We start from the raw sequence: 22343 nt of genomic DNA, 5'->3' as shown, positions 1-22343 counted from the left end.
CAGCTCAGCACCAGCAATCAGAGAATTCCAGAGTGGTTTGGGTTGGAGGGAACCTTAAAGATCATCTCGTTCCATCCCCTGCCATGGGCAGGGACACCTCCCACCAGCCCAGGGTGCTCCAAGCCCTGTCCCACCTGGCCTTGGACACTCCCAGGGATGGCACAGCCACAGCTTCTCTGCCCAACCTGTGCCAGGGTCTGCCCATCCTCATTTTAAGAAATACCTTCCTTGTATCCCATCTAAACCACCCCTTAGTTTAAAACCATTTATACTCCTTGTCCTGTCACACAAATGCAGTGAAGAGGATGAGTTCTTGGGGCAGGAGCCCCACATGTGTGAGCTCTGCCAACCCCCCTTGCAGCCTGGGACACTTGGGGACATTCACATCAGAACGTTCATGTCCTGGCACTGCCCAGTCCCTGTGGCCTCCTTGGCAGCAGCCAGAGGAGGCCCCGATGCTGGGGCAGCGTCAGAGCTCCTCCAGCCTGCTGAGTGATCCCATTCCAGTGGGAATGTCTGCACCTCCTGTTCCCGGACCTGCCTGTCCCCCTGCCCAGCTCTCTAGTCCTCACTTCCAGTCCATCCTGCCCCAGGGATGGGTCGTGCCAGCCAGGAGTGACGTGCCACTGCCCATCCAGCATCCTCCTGCTCCCCAGGCTGGGCACCCGGCCCAGCCCCCCTCTTTGGGCAAGCAGCTGGCAGATGGGACCACTGGCACCTTCCCATGCCCAGCAAGGGGGAGGTGGGAGCCAGAAAATGCTGCTCAGGGAGCCAGGGAGCCGCTGGTGACATTCGTGCCGGTGGCAGGGACAATTCCCGCATGGCATGTGCAGCCCGGGGCTCCCTGAGGACTCGCATTCTGCCGGCGGGCAGCGGCACGGCGGGCTCGGGGGGGCTCATAAGGGCCCCCTTTGTGCGGGCAATGGGAGGAGAGGTGAAGCTTTGACGTCAGTCGGGGAGGAATTCCTTAATGCCATTCAGGCCTCCCTCGCCCGCGCCGCTAATTGCGTTTTATGTAATAGCTGCAGCTGGGCTCGCGGGCCGCTATTGAGAGCGGGATAAGGCGTAGGGACAGGGGCGGGGGCCTGCGACACGCCAGGCTGGTGCCACCGGGCACGGGGACCCTCCTGGCCCCGGGGCTCAGACACCCCTTCCCCAGTGTGGTGTCACATGGGGTGACGTGGGCACATGCAGGGACAGGTGACTGCTGCACTCAGGGGGGACAGAGATCACTGGGGACATCCAGAGATGGGTGTGGGGACAAGAGATACCTGGGGTGTCACCTCTCTGGATGGCACAGCAGGATTTCCCCCTGCTCCCTATTTGGGACTGGTTTGCCACATCCCATCGGTGCCACCCGAAGGTGCCCAGGGTGCCCAGGTCCCGTGGTCTGGGGTGAAGGTGCAGAACTGTCCCCCTTGCCCTGCCTCGTGTGTGTGTGATCTGTCACCGCAGCGAGCCTGGATGGAGCAATAATAATAAATTGCTTTGGTACCTCGGGGGTAATTGCACTTAATGGAGATGAACGAGGCAGTGATTTATCTCACTGCGCTGCACGAGCCCTGAGTGGTAAAATAACCCACTTGCTGCCCCCTGCTCTGCCAAGACAGCTCCCAAAATATCCCCTGGGCATCTCCCAAGGACAGGAGCACTGAGCCCTGGAGGGACCCAAAGGTGCTCACCCCCTTTTTGGGGTGCTGCTGCCATCGCCTCACCTGCAGTTCAGCCCCACTCACCCCACTGCCAACCTGGGCATGGAGACCCTCCCCTGGGCACGGCGTGGGCGAGTTTTCCAAGAGAGGGATGAGGAGGAAGGGGTTGGGGGGATGTTGGCAATCACCAGTGGGACCCCAGCCATCCCCTCCCCCCGGCGGCGTGGCCAAGCTTAGGCTGTAAAAAGCAAGAGCTGGTACCAAGGATAACATGCCTGACATTCCTGCGCTGTCTCCGGGGGAATTTCGGCTGTTCCACATGAAAAATACTCCCTGCCCCCGAGGTCAAGGTGTCTGGAGGAGGAAAAATTTCCGAGAGGAAAAGCTTAAAGCATTGCAGGGCCACAGCCAGCAGCCAGCCCCGGGGCACTGGGGCTCACCTGGAGGCGCCCAGTGCCACCATGGCAGGTGCCAATGCCACCCTGGCAGGTGGCAGTGTCACCACGGTAGTGTCAATGCCACCCTGGCAGGTGGCAGTGTCACCATGGTAGTGCCAATGCCACCATGGCAGGTGGCAGTGCCACCATGGCAGGTGCCAATGCCACCCTGGCAGGTGGCAGTGTCACCACAGTAGTGCCAATGCCACGCTGGCAGGTGGCAGTGTCACCATGGTAGTGCCAATGCCACCATGGCAGGTGGCAGTGCCACCATGGCAGGTGCCAATGCCACCCTGGCAGGTGGCAGTGTCACCATGGTAGTGCCAATGCCACCATGGTAGGTGGCAGTGCCACCATGGCAGGTGCCAATGCCACCATGGCAGGTGGCAGTGTCACCATGGCAGTGCCAATGCCACCGTGGCCAGTGCCTGCTGCACCATGGCCAGTGCCTGTGCTACTGTGGGACATGCCCACGCCACTGTGACCAGTGCCAGTGCCACTGTGACTGGTCCCAAAGTCACTATGGCAAGTGCCAATGATACCATGGCCAGTGCTTGTGCTACTGTGAACCATACCCACGCGACTGTGACCAATGCCAGTGCCACTGTGACCAATGCCAGTGCCACCACAGCCAGTGCCTGTGCTAATTTGACCAGTGCCAGCTCCAGCATGGCCAGTGTCTGTGCTCCTGTGCCCAGTGGCACTGCCACAGGGTGAACAGCAGCACCTCGAGCTCGTATGGACCCAGCAGGCCCAGAGGAGCTGGGAGGGGAGGGGAAAGGCCCGAGTTGAGCCCCTGAACCCGAGCAGAGCCCCAGTGGATCCGGCTGCTGTCACACCCTTGGCCAACCTAATAATTTAATTGCACGTTTAAAAATAAATACTCGTCTGGGGTTGGGGGAAAGAAAGGCTTATGGAGGAAAATTGAGAGGAATTTAATTAAGGGCAGTGCTGGGAATGTCTCTACCACAATAAAGATAAGGAGGATCAATTGCTTCTTCCGAGGATCAAAGCAGAGGGCTGGAGGGGGGAAGTGGGGCTGTCGGGAGGCTACAAAGCACCGGGGAGGGAGGGGAGGCACAGGGAAAGCAGGAGAAAGACAGGGAGATAAGATTAGAGAAATAATTGATCGTGGGGCCTCCCGAGGGCTGAGGGACTCCAGGATCGATTGTAGCCTGGCAGAGGCTGGGAGGGTCCAACTGTGTCCTGGAGCCCCCTGACCCCAGCACCACCAGGCAGGAGCAGGGAATCAGAGAGTCGTGGAATATTCTGAGCTGGGAGGACCCACAAGGGTCATTGATTCCAACTCTCGGCCCTGCACAGACACCTCAACAATCCCACCCAGGCCCTGAGTGTTGCCCAAATGCTCCTGGAGCTCTGCCAGCCTCGGGGCTGTGCCCACTGCCCTGGGGAGCCTGTTCAGTGCCCACCACCCTCTGGGGGAAGAACCTTTTTCTGAGATCCAACCCAACCCTCCCTGACACAGCCCCAGCCCTTCCCTCCAGCCCTGTCACTGGTGACACAGAGCAGAGCTCAGTGCCTGCCCCTCTGCTTCCCCTCAGGAGGAAGTTGGGAAGGGGCAGAACCTTCAAACTGCCTTAATTGAAGGTCCCAGCCAGCTGGGCACCAGCTGGGCACCCTCAGCTGAGACAGACCAGGGCCGAGTTGTGTCAGTCCTGTCACCCTCACAGGTCTGAGCAGGTCCAAGTGTAAAGGAACTGACCCATTCAATGTCCCATGTCAGGCCAAAGGCACTGCCCAAATTCTCAGAGTGCTGCTGCCCCCAGGCCTCCCTGAGGGTCTGTGATGGCTCTGCTGCCCCTGTCCCTGGTGCCCTCCCAGCACCAAGAGCTGGGGGCAGAGCACAGAGGTGTGGGGCTGCACCAGGGGCATCTCCCTGACCACAGCCCCTCATGCCATCCCTTTGGCTGCCCCTGGGGCACCCCAGGCTTGCACAAGGCTCTGGCTCTCAGCCCTCTGGCACTGCCGATGTCTGGGATGGCCTGTCTGACAGTGCAGTGACTCAGGTGGCCCCACAGGTCACCAGGGGTTGTGACACCTTCTCTCACTGACACGTCACCACGATGGCATCTCTGCAGTGCCCAGGCCAGCAGCCCCCAGGGCTCCATGCACTGGGGAAAGACAGATATCCCCCAACACCACAGCCCTCTGGGCTGGGTCTGCACAGCAGTGGGCACAGGGCTGCTGTGAGCCTGCCCAGGGGGACAAGGAGCCTCCAAAACCATCTGCCAAGAGCCATTGCTGCATCATCCAGGAGCCTCCATCCCCCAGCCCAGGGCTGTGAGGGAGCTTGTCCCATGTCTCACACGGGAAAGGAGTGAAGGACCATGGGGAGCTGCAGGGGAGGGTGATTTTCCCAGCATATCTGGTTGCCTGTGAAGGCAAAGAAGCACCCAGACAGGTTTCTTGAAAGGGCTGGACCTGGCAGGTCCCGAATTCGGGACGCTGGTGCCCAGCCAAGCCAGGCTGGGAGTCCTGATGATCCAGTGAGGCAACGCTTTGCATCTCCAGGCACCTGAGTAACTGTGGGACTGCAGCTTCTCCAGCTGCAAAACGGGAATGCCAATCCCCACCTCCCACAGGACCCACCATGGCACTGCCAGGAGGGCTGCTTCTCACTCCTGGTGTTTGCATGGGTTGGGACATCACTGCCACGTCAGGAGCAGGTTTGCATCCCGCTGGGAACTTCCTGCAGCGATGCCAAGCCCCGACCTCCCCAACCGCTGCCCCTGGAGAGGAGGGCGCTGCTCTTGCCTCACCTGCCTTTGCACAGAGCCCAGCCTGCACCTGGAGAAAGCGGTTCAGCCGGCTCTGGTGGGGAGGAACGAGCTGGCAGCCTGGCACAGAGACAGCATCTGGGTGTGCCACATCCCCGTGGAGCCCCGTGGAGCTCTCAGCGGGCGATCGTGCCCGGCTGGGCGGTCGAGCCAGCGGGGCTGGTTTGCCATGTGCCCATGGGAGTCCTGCCAGCTCTGTGCCTCCTGTGCCTGCTTTGCACACCTGGGGAGTTCTTGGGAAACCACTGGGGGTTTGTTGCCATGTGGCAGCGATGCCTGCAGGCGTGCCCAGCATCCCTGGGGCTCAGGAAGGGATGGGATGTGCAGGGCAGTGTGCTCAGGGCAGCTTGGAGGGGCAGCTCTGATCTCTGCTCTCTGTGACCAGTGACAGGACCCAACTGAGCAGCTGGAGCTGTGTCAGGGGAGGGTTAGATCAGATCTCAGGAAAAGGTTCTTCCCCCAGAGGGTGGTGGGCACTGAACAGGCTCCTCAGGGCTGTGGACATAGCCCTGGGGCTGCCAGAGCTCCAGGAGTGTTTGGACAATGCTCTCAGGGACAGGGTGACATTGTTGGGGTGTCAGTGCAGGGCCAAGAGTTGGACTGGATGATCCTCGTGGGTCCCTTCCAGCTCAGGATATTCCACGAGTTTGATCTGTGGCTCGGGACAGCCACAATGGGGTGGATGATCCTGCAAGTGATGGGAAGGACAGGAGGTGGCTGGAGCCACCAGTGGCTGCTCCACCAGTGCTGGACCTGATCCTTCTTCCTTATCCTGCTGCAGAGAGGCCCCCGGGCCTGGCACTGCCATCCCAGAGCTTCTGCCATGGAGAGATGGGCAGAGTCATCCTGCTTTGAGAAATCCCACTGGATGTCTCATCTGTCAGAGACCCAGCACCTGAGCAGCATCACCACAGCTCTGGGAGGGCACTGGGGCTTCAGGGTGGTCACCAGCACTTGTTTATCTGAGCTCCCAGCAGGATCTGGGATTACATTTTAGGTGTCAGGCTCAGATTTGATGCAGCAGCTCCGTGTGCTCCAGAGAAACAGGATCCAAGTTCTGGGTGCCGCTTTCTCCCCTCTCCTGAGCTGCTCCAGGCTGCAGCAAAGGGACATTGAAGATGGGAGGACTTTCATGTGGGGATTTCTCTTCTTCAGATCTTCAAAGAAATGCAGCAATCAGACAGGTAGTTGTGGAGGCACCTTTGAAAAAAAGGGAAAAAAGCCCCACTTTGAAAGAATCACAGGCAAAGAAACATCTAAACTTTGTTGTGTTAATTGTTCCGGCACTCAAAGTTATGACAAAATGTCTTAGAAATATTGTTGGCTCTGGGCCCACGATGTGTCAGACAGACAGAAAACGCTCAAGCAGAAAACCTGAGGAACAGAAAACCAACACCAGGAGATTCCTACGAGAAGGGACAGTGAGTGGCAGCTCAGCCACAGCCAGAGGGCAGAGAACACCAAACCCCGGAGCACCTGGGGCACCGCTGAGCTGCTCTGTGCCCTTAGGAACTGGCAGCCCATGAGGACTGGCCGTGGCACTTCATCCATCCACGTTCCAGCGATGTGAGGACGGTTCTGGGAAGCTCCAGGGTGTCCTGGGGGACAGTCAAGTGCATGGCTTTTGCTACAGGCTGTCCCAGGGGGCTCAGGCATCCCCGATCCTGCTCCGCCTGCCCCGCTCCGAGCCCCAAATATGGGCTCGGCGCATCCGGGCTCCGCTGCACAAGCCCGGGCAGGAGCACGGCGTGAGTCAGGGCACCGGCAGCTGCCCCGGGCCAGGGGAGCGCCCGCAGCTCTGCCGGGAAACCCGCCCGGCCCCGGCAGGACCTGCTGGGAGTGGTGCCGGAGCCGCTCGCTTTGCTCCCTCAGCCGGCTCGCGGCTGCTCCCACCCCAAAATCCTCTTTTCTCCCCTTTCTCGGGGCGCTGGGGGGATGTTTGTGGGTGTCACACAGGGATGGGACTTCCAAAACAGCCTCCACATGAGATAGATTTGTAGGTCTGGGTGTGGAGCAGCAATCCTGGGGTCCAAGTGACCCACTGAGCCACAGACACACCATCCACACTTAAACATCCCTGGAAATGCACAATTTCCATGCCTGAGAATCCCCACACCTGCTCTCTGACAGCGTCTGCAGCACCAGACCCTGCAGTGCAGCACTGGGGATGTACCAGTGTCCCCCAGTGCCCCAAGGACCACCAGGAGAGGTCCAGACTGGCCCCCAGTTTGCCGTGGGACGGCTTCTCCTGGATAATCCCTTGGGACAGTGAGAAGGGAAGTTTGCACTAACTGGGATAAACCCACAGGGCAACTCCAACCACTCCTGCATCACCTCATCATCAGGGTAATTCCTCCTTGGGTGTTTCTCCCCGTTTCCCTCTTCCCCAAGCCATCCTGGCAGGAGCACAGCTCCGCTCCCACGCGCCCTTTGGCAGCAAAACGCAGCAGGTCGGCTGAAGTCACCCCCAAAAAATGGCATTTTCTCAGCAAAATGACGCTCTGAGGTCATTTTCCCCCGCCTGAAACACCCACGGCAGGGCTGGGGCGGGGGGACTGCGCTCGGCGGCCCTTGGGAACGGGAGGGAAGCGGAGGGATGCCAATCCTCGGGATGAAAGGGCTGGATAAAAGGGCCCTTAATAATGGTGGTGGTCTGAAAGGGGGGCTCAGCCCCCGGCTGGGGGTGCAGAGGCAGCGGAAATCAGGGCCGCGATGAAAGGAGCGTTTCCAAGGGCTGGTGGGGGAATGTCGGGAGCGGGGACACAGCGTGGGGAGGGGACACCAGCGGGGAGGGGGCACCAGCGGAGAGGGGGCACCAGCGGGGAGGGGGGGGCGGTCACTGCGCCCCCTCCCACCGATTCTAAGATGCCTCCAGGCTCAGGCTGTCTCCTTGGGCCCCTCATCCAGCCCTCCAGCAGCATTTCCCACCCTCGCCCATCGCTGGGAGCCAGGATAAGGTGGGCAGGAACTCCGGGGAGCTGCCACCAGCCAGGGACGGGCTGAGCTGACCATCCACCGCTCCCAACCCCGCACAAACACCGGTGCCACCCGCAGGGACACGGCGTGGGGTGGGCAGCGTGTGCCTCACACCCAGAACTGCCACAGCTCAGCGCGGCTCCAAAACCAGCACACGCGGATGTTTTTCTGAAAATCATTAACCAAACGGGACCGCAGTGCCCGGGGATGCTCCAAAACCAAACCCACAGGCGCTTCCCGGGAAGGAATTTCCGTCCTTCCGTGGGTTTTAAAGCTCAGCCCGACCTGATGTCCGCCTTGGGATGCTCCCGGTGCCCCGTGGGGTGGGATGAGCCGGGGATGCAGCACCCAGAGGGCACCGGGACTTTGCCCTGGCTGAGCTGGATGCCCTGGGAGCAGCTTTAACCGCTCCAGGGTTTAATGGCTCGGGAAGCACGCGGGGAATGCGCGGCGGGGGGCCGAGAGCGGTGGGCCGAGGGTCGGCATTCGGGCACGCAGCTCTGCCACCCTACCCTGCCCCTGGCACCTCCGCTGCGCTGGAGACATGGAATGGCTCTTATTAACCCGACTGGAAACGGGAAAGCGTTCCAGGGCTTTACGGAGCAACAAAACGGGTTTCAATGGCGCAGCGGGGGAAGGGGATAAAGGGAAAGGGCTGCAGAAGGGACAGCCACGAAGCAGCTCAGGCTGCTGAGCCTCAGCCCCGCTGCTCCTTCCTCCAACAGGCGCTGGTGAAGGGGAGGGCAGGTGATGGGGGTGGTGCCCACAGCGGCTCCTGCCACCAAAACCTGTGGATATTTCAGAAATCCAACCCCACCCACCTCCAGGGACAGTGTTTTGGGAGCAGAGCTGGTGCCGCAGAGCTGCCCACTGTGAGGAGGGGGAGAAGAGGCTCCTCAGTCCCCCCAGCCCTCTGCCTCCAGCACAGCTTTCCCAAAAATTTGGGATCTGCTTGTTAAAAATCGACTCAACCCCTTGCCGAGGGTGCTGAGCCCCCACATCAGGGATGTGCCAGCTCTGCACCACCCAGCACTGGGGGAGGCACCAGTTAAACCCAGTTCAGGGATGTGCTGGAGCACTGGAGGGGTTGAGTACAAGCTGCACAGAGGTGTCACACCTCACAGAATGTCTGTCTGAGCCAAGTCACACTCACCTGGACTGGAGGGAGCCCCCAGGGGCAGCACAGGAGCCACCAGGCTGGGACAGGCAGCTCAAGGCAGCTGCCCCCATCACACCTCCCCCAGCAACCAAGAGAACAACTCACTTTTACCATCTGCTTTTAATTTAATGGTTTTCTCCAGACCACGTTGTAGGAAGGAGGGAAAACACACACACCCTGGAGAAGGGAAAAGGGCCAGCAAACACATGGGAATAGTGCAACGGAGCCTGCTGAGACAAGGACACAGACCCCTCCCAAAAACAGCCCTGGGAGGCTGGTGTGGAGCCAGACACAGCCCGTGCTGCTGACACTTTACATCAGGTTGGACAAGGGCAATAAATAAAGTCATGGTGCCTCACCAAAGGCACCTTTTTGTTTTCCTCAGTATTACAATAATAGATGTTGGCATCAGAGCATTGTCTCAGCCTGGGGTTTTGGCCACATCCAGTTGGGTTTCTCAGCACGGGAGAGGGAAGAGCCGTGGCCTGGGTGGTTTGGCCCCCATTGGCAGCACATCCCGAGAGCCCAGCCCATGGGCAGCACCTTTGAGCCCCTTGCCCGCACCCTGCTACATCTCCAGCTCGTTTGAGGTATATCACCTGCCCCATCCGTGACCTTGTGCAGTCAAAAAAACAGTGCAAAGAAAGAAAAAGTCCCGCCAGCCCCTTGGTGTGAGATGAGATGTGCCTGGGGTGAGGGGAGGACGGCAGTGAGGACCCCCGGGACCCCCAACCCCTCCACGAGGGTCACTCGGAGCTTTGGTCCATTCAATGTCCTGGCCCTGGAGCATCCCCGAGGGGCACGAGGTTGCCAAATAAATACATGGGACGTGGGACAGCAGCACCAGCAGCCCCGGGGCAGGGAGGGCACGACCCCCTCCCCAAAATGCACCACCCCGGGGGGTACCCTCAGCTCAGCTTCCCGCCGACAGCCACAGCGCAGCGGTACCGCTCGGTGACACCGTCACAGCCCGCCAGGGACAGGCTGCTCTCTGCCAGGGGGCTCCGGCAGTGGGTCACAGTCCAGCGGCGCAGCCTCCGCCCTTCCTCCAGCTCCTCCTCCTCCTCTCGCAGCCGGAGCAGGCTGTCGGCAGAGACGCAGCCCCGCATGCCCCCCGCGCCGGGGGACACCCGGGCGGGCAGGTCCAGCTGGTCGAAGGACTCGGTGGACAGGATGCTGTCCTCGCTGACGGCGCTGGACGGGCGGGCACGGGGCGCCTGGGGCAGGGGCACCTCGCTGAAGCCCCCGAAGCTCTGCCCGGGGGGACTCTCCTGCTCGGCGCTGCTCGAGGAGAACTTGCCGTTGTGCTTGAGGATGCCTTTGCGGCGGGCGGGGAGACCCTGCGGGCCCTGCCCCGGGGAGGGGCTGTCGGCAAACACGGTGCCGTCCAGGTCCAAGCTCCCTGCGTCCAGCACATCCCCGGACTCGGAGCACTCCAGGGATGAGTAATACCCCGACTCTCTCGTCGAGGGCTTTTTCAGGATTCCCTTCTTGGGCACGGCCGCGGGCACTGCTGCGATGCCCATGCTGCAGGGCACCATTCCAGAGGACAGGATCCGGGGGAGACTCGCAGTGACCCCCTCGCCATCCTCACCCCTCGCCTCTCCCACGGGCGATGCCGGCGGGGGGCCGGGGCTGGGCACCTTCTGCTCACAGGAGTTTCTCTTCTTCAGGATGCCCTTGGGCCGCTTGAGGATGGACTTGGAGGGGTTCTCCGGGCTCACGGCCGCCTCCTGCAGCGCGTGGGACACGTCGTTCTCCTTCTTGGACTTCTTGAGGGAGCGCTGCCGCTCCAGGGTGACGCCGGGGATGTGCTGCTTGAGGAAGCAGCGCACTTTGGAGCTGTTCTCCAGGAGGGGCCGCGACGAGCGGCGGAGCCACTCTGCCACCGTGGCCAGGGGGGACTCGCTCTCCCGCAGCAGCTCTTGCTCCCCGAGGGGCATCTTGTAGCCCCAGTTGACCCACCAGTGTGTGGCGATGTCCTCGATGGTGGCGCGGCGCTCGGGGTTCACCATCAGCATCCAGCGGATCAGCCCACAGGCGTCTGGGGGACAGGCAGGTCAGGCACCCAAGGGAGCACCCAAGGGAGGGGCACACACAGGGTTCTGGGGGTCTGCCTACCTGACAGCTTTGTGGGCTCCCTGTAGTCCCCACTTGTGATCTGCTTGACCAGAGTCTTGTAGTCGTGGCCATCAAATGGCATCGTGCCATGGACCAGGATGTAGAGGAGAACACCCAGGGACCAGCTGTCCACCTGCCAGAGGGACAGAGGAGCCTGGAGGGGGGCAGCAGGACCAGGCTGTCCTGGCCCCCACCTCACCTGGGCAGGATTCCCTGCCAGAGCCTCAGTGGGACTCCCAGAATGTCAACAGCCACAGACCGTGGGGCAGGAGCAACTCCAGCCACCTCCATCCCACCACATCCACCCCTCTGAGGCTGCCCCCACCAGCAGTGCAGGGGCCAGTTTCAGGGAACCAGTTTTCCCAAACCAGCCAGTGCTTTGTCCAGCCCAACTCCCACAGACAGGGCTGAGGCACAACCTACCTCTGGGCCCTTGTAGGGCCTCCCATTGATGATTTCGGGGGATGCATACAGGGGGCTGCCACAGTATGTCTGCAGAAGTTTGTCCTGCTGGTAAACGTTGGACAGCCCAAAATCTGCAATCTGGAGAGACATTTCCAGCTGTTACCCAGCAGCAAAGGAGCAGCTTTGCCACCTGAAGCTCTCCAGGTATGAACCTGGGCCAAACTAGGGCTGCCCTTGGCACTCTGCTCCTGCGTGCCCTCAGTCTCCTCAGGGAGCACCACCAGCCTGGCTTTCCATCCCCTGAGGCTGCTCCTGTTCTTCTCCCTCTCCCCAAAAGCTTGTCCAGCCACTGCAGCAGCTCTGCCCCCCATCCCTTCACCTGCACCAGGAGCAGAGGCAGCTGGAAAGGTGAGGTTGGAGGGACACTGCCAGGCTCTCCTGCAGCTCCTTCCCAGCCACCCCAGGCTGCCACTGTCAGCCCCACCTTGCACACAGGTGCTCATTATCCTCATTACACCTGTCACCTCTCAATGGGCAGGAGCTGCAGTGGCTGCATGTGAGTTCCCAATTGCAAAATTATCCCTTCCAGAGATAAACCCCGCAGCCTGTTATCACCAACCACAGGGATCCCTGGCTGAGGCCATGCCATGCCCTTCCTCCCTGGCAGCTACAGCAAAAAGCATCACTCGGGGCCACCAGAGGCAGAAACTACTCCACACCTCCCTCCTCCAGCCTGGCTGGTCTTTACAGGAAACTGGGAATTTCCCCTGGAGAGACCTTGCTCATCCAGCTGCTTGTGGGTGCTCAGACTTTGCCCCCTTATCAGCATGTAAATACAGGTTATGGCTTTACCAGCAGCTGAGGATGTGCCGCCTCTCCCGCCCTGCTGCCAGGCTCTGATAGCAGGGGTGGGCACGGGTGCCCTCCTGGCTCCCCATTCCAGGTGATGCCAGCAGTCCCAGAGCTCTGGGAAGCAGGTTCCCTGGGTTTTCAGAGTGTTGTGGCCACCCCTACTTCCTCCACACTGGGCAGCACTCCCTGGACCCCTCACTGGGTGACACCCCAAGCATGGCCGGGCTCTGCCAACCCCTCACCTTGATGTTGCCGTTGGCATCGAGCAGGATGTTCTCCAGCTTCAGGTCCCTGTGGACGATCCCGTTCTGAGGGAGGGAAGGCAGAGCTGGGGTTGGTTTATGGAGTGTTTGAGGAGGGGAAAGCCAGGCCCCTGGGAGGTCACTGCCCTTCCCTGGCACACGCAAACGGGGCACAGGAGCAGCAAACAGCCCTGGGTGTGTCACCACAGACAGGCTGGAACTCACGTCCCAACCTGGGCGCTACCAGCTCCTGGTGCTGCTCAGAAATACCTGCACCAGGTGCCACCCTGGGCTCCTCCCCCCTCCCCAGCCATGAGAGCTCCTGGTGCCAGCTCTTCTAGGGCATGGTGGGCACAGCCCCGTGTTTTGCCAGGACCTGCTGCTGCCCAGCTAAGCAAAACCCCAACGTGGTTTGTGTTCAGGAGGTGTCCTGCCAACCCCCCATTCCTGCCAAGGACTGAGGCATCTCCAGGCACAGCGAGACCCTCAGGCCCATCCACAGCCCTGGAGAGGGTCCACAGCTCCACATTCCCTTCAGGAACAAGACAGGTGACCCAGGGTTTGGCTTCCAGCCCCACACACAGCTCTGGGTGTCTCCATCCAGGTGGGTGGAATGGGAAGTGACAGTTCCCCAGCCAGGTTAGTCACCCTCACCCCACAGCAGCAGAGCCAGGGCTGCCCAAAAGCTGCTGGGGCGCTGCCACACCCCTCAGATAAGAGGCAGGATTAACCCCTTTGCTGGGAAAACCGAAGAGCCATGAGCTCCTGTCACCTGACAGCCCTGGCTGAGCTTCCCATGGGCACTGCATCCCTGCCCAGCCCTGGCTGAGCTGCCCATGGGGCACTGCATCCCTGCCCAGCCTCAGTGAGCTTCCCATGGGCACTGCATCCCTGCCCAGCCCCAGCTGAGCTGCCCATGGGGCACTGCATCCCTGCCCAGCCCTGGCTGAGCTGCCCATGGGCACTGCGTTCCTGCCCAGCCCTGGCTGAGCTTCCCATGGGCACTGCATCCCTGCCCAGCCCCAGCTGAGCTGCCCATGGGCACTGCGTTCCTGACCAGCCTCAGCTGAGCTGCCCATGGGGCACTGCATCCCTGCCCAGCCCCAGCTGAGCTGCCCATGGGCACTGCATCCCTGCCCAGCCCCAGCTGAACTTCCCATGGGCACTGCATCCCTGCCCAGCCCCAGCTGAGCTGCCCATGGGGCACTGCATCCCTGCCCAGCCCTGGCTGAGCTGCCCATGGGCACTGCATCCCTGCCCAGCCCTGGCTGAGCTGCCCATGGGGCACTGCATCCCTGCCCAGCCCTGGCTGAGCTGCCCATGGGGCACTGCATCCCTGCCCAGCCCCAGCTGAGCTGCCCATGGGCACTGCATCCCTGCCCAGCACCAGCTGAGCTGCCCATGGGGCACTGCATCCCTGCCCAGCCTCAGTGAGCTTCCCATCGGACACTGCATCCCTGCCCAGCCCCAGCTGAGCTTCCCATCGGACACTGCATCCCTGCCCAGCCTCAGCTGAGCTTCCCATCGGACACTACATCCCTGCCCAGTCCAGGTTGCTGCTCCTCTGCCTGGAGCTGGCCCCGCAGAGCACTCAGGAGCTGATCCCGCTGATTTCCCCGCAGGGGAGCAGCAGGGATGTGCTGCCAGCCCACCTTGTGGCAGTAGTAGACGGCAGACACGACCTGCCGGAAGAAGTGCCGCGCCTCCTGCTCCGAGAGCCGCTGCCGCTCGCTGATGTAATCGTACAGGTCGCCCTTGCTGGCGTATTCCATCACTATGACGATCTTGCTGCTGTTCTCAAACACTGCAGGACAGGGGGAGGCACAGGGTGTCAGCAGGGGTGCTCAGGGCTATGGGGATTCTCATTAGCACGAGCCTGTTAACGAGCTGGCAGAGCCCGGGCTGACTCTCTGCCCACCCCACTCCCTGCCCACCCCGGTCCCTGCCCACCCCACTCCCTGCCCTCAGTTCTATTGCAGAGCAGGTGTGGGGGTTTCTGCAGGTACCTGCGAGTCAGAGGGGACCACCAGAGCTGCCACCCACCTCCCCCAGTGCCACCAGGACTGCTGGCCCAGCAGCCACAGTGCCCAGGAGCAAGGGCTGTGCTCTGCCAGAGGGTGACTAAGTGGCCCTTTCCTAGAAGTCGCTGCCAGGGGGGAAGGTGACGGTGCTGGCACAGCCCACGGCCTTCCTGCTTGTTCCCATCGCTCCCAACGAGGCTCCAGCTCGAGCCAAGAGCGTTTTCTTCCTGTTTGCAGAAAGCTCCCTCAATATTTTTGAATTCCAGCAGTCGGTGTGACTCAGCCCTTGCAAACACTGCGTAGGAACTGCCAACCCACTTGCTTTTGTTTGGAGGACAAAAGGACTCTGGATCCCTCACACTCACATGCCAGAAAGGCAGAGAGAGCCCGGGCAGGACTCAGTGCCTGCAAGGACTGGAGATTTGGGCTAAGTCTGGTTGTAGGTAGAACTTGAGAAACTCCCCTTCAGCTGGTGCTGTCCCAACAGCCCAGGGGCAAAGCCCAGCCCTGGCCATAAAGCCAAGCCCAGGAGCTCTCCCAGCAGTTTGGTTTTCCAATGCCCCAGGGAAGGGAAAGAGGAGGACTCCTCTAGTGAGAGTAACTCCTGCCTCGGGCTGAGAGCAGAACTGTGGAGATTCCCAGTGCTCCAATGGCTGGGGAGTGCCCAGCACAGCCACACACAGCACTGGGCCCTGTGGGGTCTCTGGTTCCCACCACAGCACAGCTCCCACTGGCAGCAGCTCCGAGGCCTCTGGCTTCAAAAGAAATGTTTTTGGGAAAAAAAAAAAAAAGGAAAGCATCTAGAGCTGGGTTTCCCCTCTGGGCAGGAGGGGATGGGACAGAAGGGCTATTTCTGGAGCAGGTATTTCCCCTCTGGGCAGGAGGGGATGGGACAGAAGGGCTATTTCTGGAGCAGGTATTTCCCCTTGCTGCTGCTCTGCAGGAGTGAGGAGGGGAAACCACAGCCCAGCAGCATCTGCTTTCCCCTCCAGAGCTGAGTCACCACCAGCATGGACAGCCAGGTCCTGTGAGGGAGGAGAAGGGCTGGGCCAAACCCACCCAGGGAGGCCAAACCCACCCAGGGGGGCCAAACCCACCCAGGGGGGCCAAACCCACCTCGAGAGCCACCCTGTGCCCCTGTGAGGGTCATTCTGCTCAGGGATGCTGCTGGGAAAGGGAAGGAGGAGGAGGAGGGCTCACCTTCATGGACAGCGATGATGTGGGGGTGGTTGAGGGAGGACATGATCTCAATCTCCCTCCGGATATGGACAAGGTCCTGCTCATCCTTGATTTTGTCTTTCCGGATGGACTTGATGGCCACCTGTGGATGGGCACAGAGGGTCACCAGCTGTGGGCACAGCAGGGCTGTGGTTTCCCAAAGCCTCTGGCAGAGCAAGAAACCCACCCCCCTTTATAGGAAGGGGCTCACAAGCAGGATCTCAGTGACCCAGCTCCTCCACGTGCTGTGTCCAAGAGTGGAGCTGCACAGCCCCTCAGAAACAGCTCCAGGGAAAGTAGATTTGGTGGATTTGGGGTTTGGACTTTCCAAGCCCTGCTGCTGGGCACAGGGAGAAGCTCCCCCTGCCTCCCCCCAAGGGACACCTCAAACCAGAGGGGCTCCCCAGCCCTTCTCCTGCAGGTGGCACAGCCCTGCTCCTCATTTCTGAGCTTACAGGAATTGTGTCCGGGGCTGCAGCCGCCGCTGGCCCGTGGCCAGGCAAAGGAATGTGACCTGCACACATGACTTGGAAGATAACAACAGCAACAACGTCTTCTTGGGGTCATGGAAGTGAAAATAACCCACAACACCCATGTGTTGTTTTCCTCACAAACACTGGCTTCAAGGAGCTGATGATGTGGAGGTAAGAGAAAGTTTGGATTAAAGAGCAGATCCCTCCCAGGCACAGGGTGGGAGACTCAGCACCGGCAACGTGAGGCACTTTCCAGGCTTTCACTTGGGTTTTCAAGTTATCCTGGACAAGGAAACTGGAAGGGGAGGGGAAAGAAGAGTAAGTGCTGGAGAATAGATGCCTTCTAATCCCCTTTCAAAGGGGCTGGGGAGAGACAATGTGCTCCTAGGGTCGAATTTACAACTGAATCCAGCAGAACCTCTTTTTTTCTCCCAGACAAGAATGCGGAACAGCTTTAATCCTGTAAAGGGACCCCTGCACGAGTCTCCCAGCAACGGGGAGAGGGGCCGTGGAGCCCCACCGGCCCCAGCTGCCAGCACAGGAGGGATGCTCAGGGACCCTCCTCCTCCTCTGGTGGAGCAGGATGGTTGCTCAGCCTCGTGTCCCTTGGATTTAGGGGGGCTGGAAGTCTCTCCCCTCGGGACCCAGCCCACCAGGCACCCACACAAGGCACTGAATCAGTGAGGTCTCAGCTGCTACACCAGCGTGTTGGTGGGAGAAGCCCCCTTAAAGAGGGCTCAGATGGGCACAGAAGGGATGGATGGAGCCCCTTTTCTGGCCCCAGGCCCCTCTCTGTAGCACTGAACCTCTCCAGGCAGCACCAGCAGGGCAGGGGTTGCTCGGGGAGGAACCTGCACCAGCCTCGTGTGTTGAGGCAAACAAGCAGAATGGACTCTGGCCAGGGCAAGTTCAATAACCCAGCCCAGAGTTCTGTATAAAACAATACTGAAAGTGCTTTATGCTTCTTGAAACTCAGGCATTCTTGTCCCTGACCTTTGTGTAGGTTAACAGGTTAAAATTTAACATTTTTTCCTTCTGCCCCAATTCCCTGACCCCTGCCAGAATGCAGGCAAAGCTTTCATGCCCAGAGCCAGCCTGATCCTGCCCTCCCCTGTCCCTGTTGGCACCCCCTGTTCATGCCCCCACTGAGGAATGACAGCCAGCCCAACATTCTCAGCATTTTGGGGGGCACAGGGAACATTTCCCTGCTGACTGAGATGGTCACACACACACAGAGCTGAGCCAGGGCCCAGGGCAAGATCCACTGTCCATGAAGGATGAAGTGGCTCCAGGCTGGCAGTGTGGGAAGCCTCAGGAGGTGCCTCTGGTGTATCCAGCAGTGCTGGAGCACATCCTCAGCAGTCAGTGACCTCCAGGCAGAGTGAAGTGCAGCAGGGAGCAGGTTTGGGTGCTGTGAGAACCCTGGGGCTCTCCCTGTTGAGCTGTGCCCTCAGGCAGGTGGGCACAGGGAGGGCACAGCACTGTGAGGGGCCACATCTCACACCTCAGAGACCAAACCAGCTGCTCTGTGTGTGGGTTTCACCTGCCTGTCAATCCCTCAGCCATCCCAGCCTTCCCCAGGGGTGCCAAGAAGCAGCTTTGCTCCCAAACTTTCCCTGGCAGCAGAGGGTACCCCCTTGAGGCAGGAAAGGCTGAGCCACCCTGGGGATGGGGACTGGCAGCTGCAGGGACAGACAGGGCCACAACCCTCCCAGCAATGCCAGAAAGAGAATCTCCTGTGGGAAACAGCCCCAAGAAGTCCCAGTGGAGCCTCGGGAACTCAGGAGCACTTTCCAAGTCAAAAAGGCTTTTAATTAAAAGTTTTTTGGGGGCAGAACAGGTATTTTCAGCAGCTGCTGAAAGATGCATTAAGCTACAACCTGAGGCAGCACTTCAGAAGTTGTTCCAGACTGTAAGGGCAGCATTTTATGCTCCATGAAATATGGATTACAACCCACTATGGAAGAGATTGGGCTTTGCCCCGACTGCAGATCAAAAGAGGCTTTTCTGCTCTGGAATATTCCAGGTGCTGCCTTCTCCTGACACCACACAAGCCCACAAACACATTTCTGACACCGAGGAGAGTCCCATGGGAGGTCCCTTGTTCTGTTTGCCTTGGCTGCAGGCCAGGACTTGGGAACCAGGCTGGGAAAAACACCAGGCTGGAAGAAAAAGAAGAGTGTGCAGATGCTGCCATGCAAACAGGTGCAGGAGCCACTTTGCACCCCCATGGCCCAGGTACTGAATCTCCAACCCAAAAGACAAAGGGAAAAAGAAAAGAGGAAACAAAGAAAGGAGAAAACCAGCAACTCTCTCCCCACATGATACTGATGTTGCAGAGACACATTTTTTTCCATGGATTGGAAAGGGCACTCAGCACAAGCACCCACCAAGAGGCACAAGCATCATTTTAGCTAAAGGAATTCTAACCAGAAAATGGTTTTTTTAAAGACAAGAAAGGTTTGTGGAAGTCCCAAAACATCCTTCAGCTGCAGAGGCCTGGACTTCCCTGCTGCCTACCAACTGATTCAGGCACAGCCAGCTCTGAGCCCAGCTAGGCTGGTTAAAATTCAGAGGGGGAAAAAGGAATCCAGGCAGTAAAACCAGATGGTTCAATATTCAGTGGCTCTGACAGAGGCAGTTTCTGATTAGCCAGAGGGCAAACCCATGAGCGTGGAGCAGCTCCAGCTTTGCAGCCTCAGCTGGTACTGTGGGATCCCCACAGCCCACGAGGGGTAACCTGGACCTGCTCTCACACCTTGGTGTTTAGGAAATGAAAGCCACTTAGAGAAGGAGCAAATAACAACCCAGCTCAGGATAAGCCTCCAGATTAAACAGGTCCGGAAATGCTGAGTGCTACAAGAAAGAATTTGTGGGAAGAGGAGAGATTTGTGGTTAAGTCTCCTGTTCCTACACGGCCAGTTCGATGAGGTACCACTTAGCAGAGCCTTTGACTATCTCCATCTTAGTGAGGAGTCAGTGGGCTGTGTGTTGGATTTGCATTATAATAGAGCAATGCTGCTAATCCCGCTCCTAAGGGGCTCCCACGGATGGGCGAGTTTTCGGGAAGTTCAGAGATTCCCAGCACAAGCTTTGCAAGGTGCAGGCAGGGAACGCCAGATCTCGCCCATCCCGAGGGGAGGGATCCTTCAAGTTCTGTGGGTGGAAGCTGCATTTCAAGGCCCTGATTATGCAGCAAAACAGCAGCTTCTCCAGGATCAGATAGGCCAATGGAAACGGCAGGTCTGACTTCATTAAGGGCTGTCGGTTACACAAGGAAACCTCTCAGATTTACAGCTGTTCTTGACATGCCTCTGTGGGATGTTGTGGCTCCGATCTCACACCCTGCTCAGCCCCGGCAGCCTCTCCGGGCCAGCCCTGCTGCTCACAGGTCACCTCCGGGCTCTCAGGTCACCTCCCTGCTCACCCCTGGCCAGCTCCGTGGGACAGTGTCCTTTTGGGTCCCCCCTACCCCTCAGGGTGCTCGGGGCTGAGAAATCACGCCCCGGTTTGAGCCCCTGCAGGTTGGGAAAGGCCAGGGCAGCCGGGACAGCCGCATCCCGCATTCCCGGGGCTGAGGGATCCCTGGGGAAGGCTGAGCCCTGCACAGCCCCACTTGCTGCAGCGTCGCTGGAGTGAGTCAGGATTTGGGCAGGCGCTCGGCGGTGCTGGCGTGGCCCTGGGTGCCCCACACCGTGTGAAAACCAACAGCACACCCAGCCCAGCGCCGGGGCGGGAGGAAGGGAAAAGCCCTTCAGACTCAAGTGCGGTGTTTGCTCTTGGCGGCCGGATACCTGCCCGCTCCTTCCCCCAGGAAGGCCGACGCGGTCAAGTGGGCGAGAGGAGCTGCAGCCCCCCGGGAGAGGGGGCGAGGGTGCCCTCGGGCTGCCCCCGGCCCCGCTGTGCCCCCTCCTGCGGCACGGGCAGAGCAGCTCCGCAGCCTCCCGCACACTGCGGCGGGAGCGGGGCCGGGCCGGGGCTGCGGGGAGCGGGGACCGGCTGCGGGATGAACCGAGACGGGGCGGGGGATGCAGCGGAGATCGGGGATGCACCGGGAACACGCTGCTCAGAGCGGGGGATGCTCAGGGGTCCCGCACCGGCGCACGGGGAGGATGCGCCAGGGACGGAGTGCGAGGGGAAGCAGCGGAGGGGGATGCAGTGGGGCCAGGCTGCGGAAAGCGGGGGGATGCTCAGGGGCCTCGGGCACACGGGGAGGGGGAACCGGGGACGGGAGATGCACCGGGGACGGGGGATGCACCGGCACCACGCTGCCCAGAGCGGGGGGATGCGCAGGAACCCCCCACCTGCGCACGATGAGGATGCGCCGGGGCCCAGGGTTGCTCCTTACCAGCTTCCCGGAGCGCTCCCGGGCTTTCTTCACCTTCCCGTAGGTGCCTTTCCCCAGCGTCTCCAGGAACTCGTAGCGGTGCTTGAGGTTGTGCTTGTGGTGGTGCCGCTTCACCGCCTGCTTCTTCATCAGCGGCCGCGGGGACCGTATGAGCCCCTCGGCCAGCGAGGCGGCCAACGCTGACCCGCTGTCGGGCCCCGGCACCGCCGCCCGCTCCATCCCGATCCTAATCCCGATCCCGATTCTAATCCCGGCCCGGCTCCGCCGCCGCCCGGCTCGTCCCGGCGCGTCCCGGCCGATAAATGCGGCGGTGCCGGGGCCGCGCCTCCCCGCGCCCATTGGCGGCCGCAGCGCCCGCCCCGCCCGGGGCCGGGACCGGGGAGGGGGCCCGGGGTGCGGGGGGAGCCCCGCGCAGCGCTGGGAGCGGGGGACACGCGTGCGGGACCCACGGACAAGGGTACCCACAGACCGCGGGCAGAGGGAGGGTGTGCCCAGGAAATCCAGGGAGCAGGAGAGAGAGGGGATGAAGGGGTGGGAAGGGTGTCCCGAAGGCTGGAGGGAGTGAGGAGTTCCCAGGGGATGGTGCAGGGAGCGATTTGCACCCAAAGGATGGGAAGAGGTGCAGGAACAGAGCACTGGGAGATTTGGAAAGGGGCTTTGGACAAGGGCATGGAGTGACAGGACAAGGGGGAATGCTCACACTGCAGAAGGCAGGGCTAGATGGGATATTAGGGTGAAATTCTTCCCTGTGAGGGTGGGCAGGCCCTGGCACAGGTTGCCCAGAGAAGCTGTGACTGTCCCATCCCTGGGAGTGTCCAAGACCAGGCTGGACAGGGCTTGGAGCAACCTGGGCTGGTGGGAGGGGTCTCTGCCTGTGGCAAGGAGTGGAACGAGATGCCCTTTAATGTCCCTTCTAATCCAAACCATCACATAATTCTATAATGTGGAGCAAAGCACCCGGATGCCTCACACCCAGAGAGATGCAGGGACAGAGGGACACAGATGTCCAGCCAGCCAAGACACACAGACAGAACGTGGTTTGCTGCAAGGAGCCAAATGCACCCAGGACACAGGGGAAAAAATATGTATTAAGGGCAAAATGAGAGAGAAGAGGGGCCTGGGCAAGCACAGCCTTTCCGTGCTCGCCACAGGACCAGGTTTTGCCCTCCTGGACACCCAGCCCAGCCCAGGAGAAGCAGCAGAGCCCGCGGGGGGAAACGTCTGCAGGGAAACTGCTGAGCCTCCCACGCAAAGGCTCCTTACGGACCTTCCTGGTTAACTCAGCAGCACCTTCCCGTGTGGTCTTTCTGCCCCTGTGGTAAATCTTTGTTTTGAGATATTAAAAGAATGCAATTATTTCCCAAAGCAGCCAAAACAAAAGCTCTTGCCCAGCTCTGGCATGTGTGAGGACACACCGTATTGATTGAAGAAAGAGATAACTCCAGCATTACTCATCCCGCACTCAGACCTGGATTTTCCCCCCACCTCCAGCAGCTCAGGGCAGCCTGGCTGGGTGAGGCAGAGCAGAGGGTCCTAAGGGTCTGCCAGGGATGATCTAATCCAGCACAGGCCCCTCTCTATGGGCTTTGTGCACAGAGGTGACAGAGGATGGAGCTGTGTGATGTCCCTGGGCCCGTTCTC

The 22343-nt window shown here is 60.3% G+C and overlaps 1 protein-coding gene across 1 annotated transcript; it reads right to left on the bottom strand.

Moving 5' to 3' along the window:
• Window positions 1-9133: 9133 nt before the first annotated feature.
• NUAK2 (NUAK family kinase 2) lies at window positions 9134-20985 on the bottom strand. The gene is made up of 7 exons (XM_071578830.1): window positions 20703-20985; window positions 15864-15984; window positions 14295-14446; window positions 12643-12708; window positions 11567-11686; window positions 11144-11276; window positions 9134-11066 (listed from the first exon to the last, which is right to left on the bottom strand). Exons 1-7 carry the CDS (start codon window positions 20919-20921, stop codon window positions 9931-9933), a joined length of 1947 nt encoding a protein of 648 aa, XP_071434931.1. The 5' UTR covers window positions 20922-20985; the 3' UTR covers window positions 9134-9930.
• Window positions 20986-22343: the final 1358 nt, after the last annotated feature.

Source organism: Pithys albifrons, chromosome 28 (genome assembly GCF_047495875.1).
Source record: "Pithys albifrons albifrons isolate INPA30051 chromosome 28, PitAlb_v1, whole genome shotgun sequence".
NCBI classification, from domain to species: Eukaryota; Metazoa; Chordata; class Aves; order Passeriformes; family Thamnophilidae; genus Pithys; species Pithys albifrons.
This window is presented reverse-complemented; position numbering and strand designations above follow the sequence as displayed.

Excerpts from the sequence above, each read along its gene's own strand:
- NUAK2 (XM_071578830.1), bottom strand. The coding sequence starts at position 20,921 with ATGGAGCGGGCGGCGGTGCCGGGGCCCGACAGCGGGTCAGCGTTGGCC. Across the intron at positions 14,447-15,863 it reads CATCATCGCTGTCCATGAAG|TGTTTGAGAACAGCAGCAAG; the intron begins GTGAGCCCTCCT and ends CCTGTCCTGCAG. Across the intron at positions 11,067-11,143 it reads GGAGCCCACAAAGCTGTCAG|ACGCCTGTGGGCTGATCCGC; the intron begins GTAGGCAGACCC and ends CCTGTCCCCCAG.